This window comes from Bison bison, unplaced genomic scaffold, assembly GCF_000754665.1.
Source record: "Bison bison bison isolate TAMUID 2011002044 unplaced genomic scaffold, Bison_UMD1.0 scf7180017864160, whole genome shotgun sequence".
Taxonomy (NCBI): Eukaryota; Metazoa; Chordata; class Mammalia; order Artiodactyla; family Bovidae; genus Bison; species Bison bison.
Genome location: NW_011494732.1, coordinates 5,733,296 through 5,739,139, shown reverse-complemented (window position 1 = coordinate 5,739,139; position 5,844 = coordinate 5,733,296). Strand labels below are relative to the sequence as shown.

The window sequence follows — 5,844 nt, the reverse complement described above, 5'->3', positions numbered from 1 at the left end:
TCCGGGGGTTGCCGGGCAGTGGGGGCGGGGATCCCAGGGCGGCGCGGCAGTCGGGGGGGCGGGGCTCCCAGGGCGGTGCGGCGGTCGGGGGGCGGGGCTGCCCGCCTGCCCCGCCCACCTGAACGCCGCTCACCTGGCACTGCTGCTGCAGCTTCTTGGTCGGCCGGCCCACGATGTAGATCTGCATGGGGGACAGGCTGATGGAGCTGTAGACCGCCACGTCCTTAGTGGAGCCGTAGGCCGCGTGCACGCGCAGGTGCAGCTGTGGGCGAGACCGGTGTGGGCGCAGGCTCAGCCCTTCCGCCCCCACCCCTACCCCGCTCCCTTCCACCGGGGGACCCACCTCGGAGATGAGCAGCTTCAGGAAGTTGGCCTTGTGCCGCAGCGGGTCGTGCACCAGGCCGTCACAGAAGGACACCACGCCGTGGGGGAAGTTGTGCTGAGCCAACCACGCCACCACTCGCTGCTTCTGCATGTCAGGCCGGCCAGTCACGTAGATGATGAGGTAGCCCAGGTCCTGCCAGTGCCTGGGGGCGAGGGGCAGGCCTGGGTGTCCCACGGCCGCACTGTCCTCCCTCTGGGGCTGCCTGGTCTCCTTGCCCAGCCAGCCCCACTAGTGGGCACAGGCTTCAACAGTAACAGCCCCAGCACCGTGCTCACTGCTCGCCTCTCACAATCCCCACTTCCACCCTCTGCAGCAGGTGTAACTGGTCTTGTTAGGAAAAGCCCCGCTTCCCAGGTGAGGGAACTGAGGCATCCACAGTAAGAGATCCCAGCTGGGAAGTGGTGCTGCTGGCCCCTCCAAGCCACAGGGTCCCTGCCCCCTGTCCTGGCTCTGGCACCCAAGACCATCCTCTCTGCCCAGCCCCCAGCTACCTGCCTTCGAGCCCACCCGCTGCCCCTGGGGGCACTCACCGCACCACGTCCACGGCCCCGGCCCGCACTTTGGGGTCGCTGCCCATGATGGACACGCTGGCAGCGAAGGAGCCATCGATGCTGAAAACCACGAACTCCGTGCCCTTGGGCAGCACGGTGATGTAGCTGTCAGCAAACGTGTGGTCTCCCCTGGGAGGGGGTGGCTCGTCAGAACCCACTGGGACCCCTTCCTCCAGCCCCAGACCAGGTCGGCCCACCAACTCGTTCTTCCCAGCTCCTACCTGACCACCATCTTGATGGGGTAGACTCCCACACCTAGGCGATGGGTCTCGGGGATGGTGTAGGAGACGCGCCCACTGCTGTTGGTCACCAGCGTGTCCAGGTACAGCCACTCACCCGAGGGCGGCTGCATCATAATGTGCACGTCCACCTGGAGCCAAGCAGGCCAGTCATGGGTGGCCATGCCCTTGACCTCCCTAACCCCGACTCTCCACCGCCCAGCCAGAGGGAGACGGGGCAGGGTGGGGCTCCCACAGGCTCCCCAGGTCTTTACCTTCTCCCCGGTCAGGGTGACCATGTCCAGGGGCCCGTACATGAACCGACCCGTCAAGACCTGTGGGCCATCCTCGTTGGCGACCGCGTCATTGATCCGGTGGTTGGCTGTCACATTCTGGGGTGGGGAGGTGCAGGAGCAAGGCTGGGTCAGGGTAGGGGATGGAGGGGTGGCTGGGGTCTCCTGGGCTTAGCTCAAACTTCCCAGGGGCCTGGGGGTGAGCATGGGCACAAAGTCAGATGGCCCAGGGTTCAAGTCCAGCTCGGCCACTGACCTACGTGGCCTTGGTGTGGGTCCCTGTCTGTAAATGGGGGAACAGCTCCAACCTCAGACTGTGAGGATTAAGTAAGACAGCACACATCTCTGTGACTCAGTTTCCTCATCTTTAAAATGGAGTTTTCTCAGGAGGATTCAATAGGACAATAGCCCTGGAGCCGGGGCACCCAGAGGATCCCTCACCCGAAGCTTCACGTGGGTCCTCTTGCGCTGCCACTTCTCTCTTGGCTTCGAGGGGGTGAACACCGAGACCTCCTTGCCGTCCAGCTCCAAGATGCTGGAGTTGTCGTGCCTCATGACCTGCGAGGGGACAGAGGGGGGTCACAGGGCAGACTCAAGCCTGGGGCTTCCTGTTCCGTGGGGAGAGGCCAGCGACCCTAGGGGCCCAACTAACCTTGTGAGGATTTGGTGGGACAAACCCCACTACAGTCCACCCTCTGGCCCCCCGGAATTCACATCTGTCCCATGAAGGTGTACATCCATTCACCCCATCTCCACGGCTTCCTGTGCTGGGGCCAGAAAAGTGGGGTCTCCCACCGTCCTCATTTATGAAATGGGGCCCAGTCAGCAGCAGGGTCACTCAGGGACCTGAGAGGTGTTGGTGTGTCTGTTAGGGGGACTCTGGGTACCTGTCTCAGCAGGAAGGAGACCACATCCGTTGACTCCCAGTAGCTGGCGTGGAACAGGTGGGGCAGGGCCACGGTGGGAAAGGCCGTCAGGGCGTCGGGGCAGTACAGGGCATAGTCGATCCGCTTCTGGCCCCACCACTTCGCAGCAACTGTCAAGAGGAGGGGACTGTGACTGGGCTGGGCCCCCTAGGGTGACCTGGCCCCTCAGACCCAGCTCTGCCCAGAGACAAAACCCTCCTCTGACCAGGGAGCAGGACCACCACCAAAGCGAGTCTCCTTCTCCTGGGCTCAGCGATAGGGGAGCAGGCGAGAAGGCACAGGAGGCCGGGACAGCAGCAAGCGGCCCAAGTGCTCCGGGGAGGGGGAGTGGGGGCTGTGGCTCAGCAGGGAGGTGTGGAGTTAGAGGGGGAGGGGAAGAGCCCAGTGTGGAGGCAGGACTCCCTGGCCCTGGTCAACCCCTTGTCGACTCCCGCCCTGGGCCTCATCACTGCCCTCTCTGGGCTTCTCCTGGACTCCTTGAATGCCTGTCCCACCCCCCCCAGGCCTCAAAACTGTGAAAGGCTTCCCAGAGCGGGAGTCTCAGTTCCTGGGCCTCAAGGCAGAGGCCTGATGCCCTCAGCCCCTGGCGGGCAGAGTGTGAAGTGAGGGCCTTCAGTCAGACGGAGCCTGTGTGCGTATGTGCGGGTGAATCCGGCTCCCCCTTGGGGCTGGGGGGCTGCCCCAGGTTTGCAAAGAGCCTCCCCAGTGGCTGGAGGCTGGAGGTGCACTGGTTCAGGGTCGGAGCTCTCTGCCTACAGCTTGCCTGATAGGTGACGCCGGTCCTCACCCAGCCTCCATCCAGCCCACCCCCTGCTCCCAGCCCCTAGCTAACTCCAGCGGCTTCTGCCTCCTCCCTGGAAGTCAGGGTGCTCCCAGCCCAAGCTCCAGCTCCCTGGTTAGGCATCAGCAGGGCCCTGGGGGTGAGATGTGTCTGGAAATCAAAGCATGACCCCAATTAGAGGAGAAGCATGTGTGCGCATGGAGGCCCGTGGTGCCCGGTACCTTCACTGATGTCCAAGTCGGGGAGGCGAGGGGCCCTCTCCCGCTTGCCCAGGGTAGAGGGAGCTGGGTGGGGGAGGGCAAGTAGGGACAGGCGCCTGACGCTGGGGGTGTGGCTGAGTGGAGCTGGGGCCTCTGAGGAGCAAGAACAACAGGAGAGGCTCAGCCATGCTGGGGCTACCACGCCAGCTAGCCTTAGCCTAGACCCTCTGCTCTGACAGGCGGCTGGGGAGCCAGTCATGTGGCAGGGAGGCCGGCAGGGGGTTGCTGGCCCCGGCAAGAGTGAGAGGGGATAGTCCAGACTCTGCTTCCAGCTGCTAAGAAGATGGAAGGAGCCAAGGAGGCCGGGGTGATCCACCCCCTGGGGTGGCAAAAGGGGCCATGCACAGGAGACCTCGCTTCCCGGGCTCCCCTGGGCCACCCCTCCAGCTTCTCCAGAAATGGCCCCCAACTTTCTCCCTCAAGGAACATCTGCCCCTCTGGGGCTAGGACCCCTCCTCGCAGACCCATCACCCTGCAGCTGAGACAGCACCACCGATCTCCTACCAGCTGGACTTGGCTCCCCACTCCAGGGCCACCCTTTCATATGCTCCTTCCTTCCACAGTTCTCGATGGACACTGGGGCAGGATGACTCTTCACTGTGGGGCCATCCTGAGCATCATAAGGTGTTTAGCAGGTCTCTACCCACCAGATGCCAGTGGCACCCACCCCAGTGGTCTCCAACTGTTCTCTGAGGGGGCATAATGGGCCCGGTTGACACCGGCCACAATAGGACAGAGCCCCCTGGCTCTGATGGGTGGGTAGCGCTGCTGTACTCACTCTGGGCGATGCCAGATGCCGTGTAGCTCTCGGCCATGCCAGACACCTGGCTGGCGATGCTGATCTCGCTGGCCCGGCGGAAACCTCGGGAGCTGGGGGCTGAGCCAGGTGAGGGGGGGGCCGCGTGCTCCTGGAAGACCGTGTTGTGGGCCTGGAGTGCCTCTGCTGCAGGTGGACAGGGACCAGAGACCGGGGGTAAGGAGGCCTTGCCCAGCCCGGCCCCAGGACCCCCGAGCAGGGGTGCCCAGTGTGTGCCAGGGCTGGGGCAGGCCAGAGCGGCAGCTGTGCCAGGCAAGGCCAACACCAGCTGCAGAGGAGTGGGGGGCATCTGAGCACAACTGGCAGACAGGATGGGCCCATGCGTGCCAGGGCCTGCCTTTTCAGGGTTGAGAGGGCAGGGCTGAGCTGAGGCAGAGAGAAGGGAGGGCTGGGGCAGGGCTGGACAGATGGACCAATACAGACACAGTGGGCAGGGAGGCAAGGTGGCCAGGCTCACGCCCCACCCCGGCCACCCTTCTAGTCTCTTGGTCTAGTCTAGCCTTCTTGGCCTCTGGGGCCCGGCCTGGCCTGACCCACAACCCACGGCAGCTGGGTTTGGGGGTGCTAGCGACAGGGGCCTGGGACAGCTTCCTAGGCATGTGTAGGCGGAGGACTGAGCAAATGAGCCAGCATCGTGCATGCCCCTCACACATGGGCCACATGAGCCAGCCCCGGATGGGCATCTAGGGACAAAGGAAGAGGGCTGAGGGCTCCAGCCAGGCTCACCTGGGCCTGGGCTGAGGGCGGGCCAGAGGACCCACCTCTAGACAGGAGCAGGAGGTGCCTGGACCTCCTCAGGGAGGGAGGGAGTGGGTCGAGAATCCAACCCTGTGCTGGGACCGAAGTCTTCTCCTTGGGGGCAGGTGGGTCCCAGAGGGCCTGAGGCCTCACCCCAACCCTTGGCTGCCCCTGCTGGTAGCCTCACAAGTGGCAGACAGAGCCCTTGGGCTGACACTGTGCTGGGTGACCCCGGGACAGCTGCTCTCCTCTGGGCTCCTTCTTTGCTTTGAGTCCCCTCCCCGCACTGCCCAGTGCCAAGACCGCTCCCAGGGACCTGTCCTGCCTGGTCTCTGCTCCTCGCCACAGTCCCCCAAACTCTGGGTGGCCAAGGAGTGGGTGGGGGGTCCCTGAGGACCAGCGGTCAGCCAGCGAAGCAGACACCACCACGAGCAGGGGGGTTACACACACTCAGCGCAGCCCGGGCTCGGGCGGGGCCCGTCTTGCGAGGTGAGCGCGGGCACGGGGATACTGGTTTCCAGGAAGCCGTCCCCGGGAGGGAGAGGGGCCAGGGGGCCGCCCTCCAAGACCAGCTCGGGGTTTCTCTGCACGGTCTCGACTGGAGGCAGACGGGGAGAGAACAGAGGACAAGAACAGACACTCGTGTGGACGCTCCGACAGACACAGGGCTTCTCAAGGACCAAGACAGGACTGGGACACACGGGGGGCAGGAGGGACGGGCTGTTCCCGGGAGGGACGAGATGGACCACGGGGCAGCCCTCGTTCACGCGACCTATCTCCAGGCCAGGTGACCTGGAAGTTCCGGGCCAATAGCCTGCCGTAGGGGCCCTTCACAGGGCGGGACACAGGCCCAGACTCTGCCAGGGTCCCTTGGG

The 5,844-nt window shown here is 64.6% G+C and overlaps 1 protein-coding gene across 1 annotated transcript in view; it reads right to left on the bottom strand.

The window, feature by feature from the left end:
- The window catches only part of PITPNM2 (phosphatidylinositol transfer protein, membrane-associated 2), a 133,186-nt gene that overhangs the window by 3,359 nt on the left and 123,983 nt on the right, over positions 1 to 5,844 (bottom strand). Inside the window, exons 19-27 of the mRNA XM_010841416.1 lie at positions 5,418 to 5,567; positions 4,193 to 4,357; positions 2,335 to 2,483; positions 1,889 to 2,005; positions 1,430 to 1,546; positions 1,158 to 1,306; positions 916 to 1,065; positions 344 to 527; positions 134 to 262 (exon numbers count right to left, since the gene is read on the bottom strand). Of these exons, the coding sequence (XP_010839718.1) occupies positions 134 to 262; positions 344 to 527; positions 916 to 1,065; positions 1,158 to 1,306; positions 1,430 to 1,546; positions 1,889 to 2,005; positions 2,335 to 2,483; positions 4,193 to 4,357; positions 5,418 to 5,567 (1,310 nt within the window). The remainder of the gene's footprint in view (positions 1 to 133; positions 263 to 343; positions 528 to 915; positions 1,066 to 1,157; positions 1,307 to 1,429; positions 1,547 to 1,888; positions 2,006 to 2,334; positions 2,484 to 4,192; positions 4,358 to 5,417; positions 5,568 to 5,844) is intronic.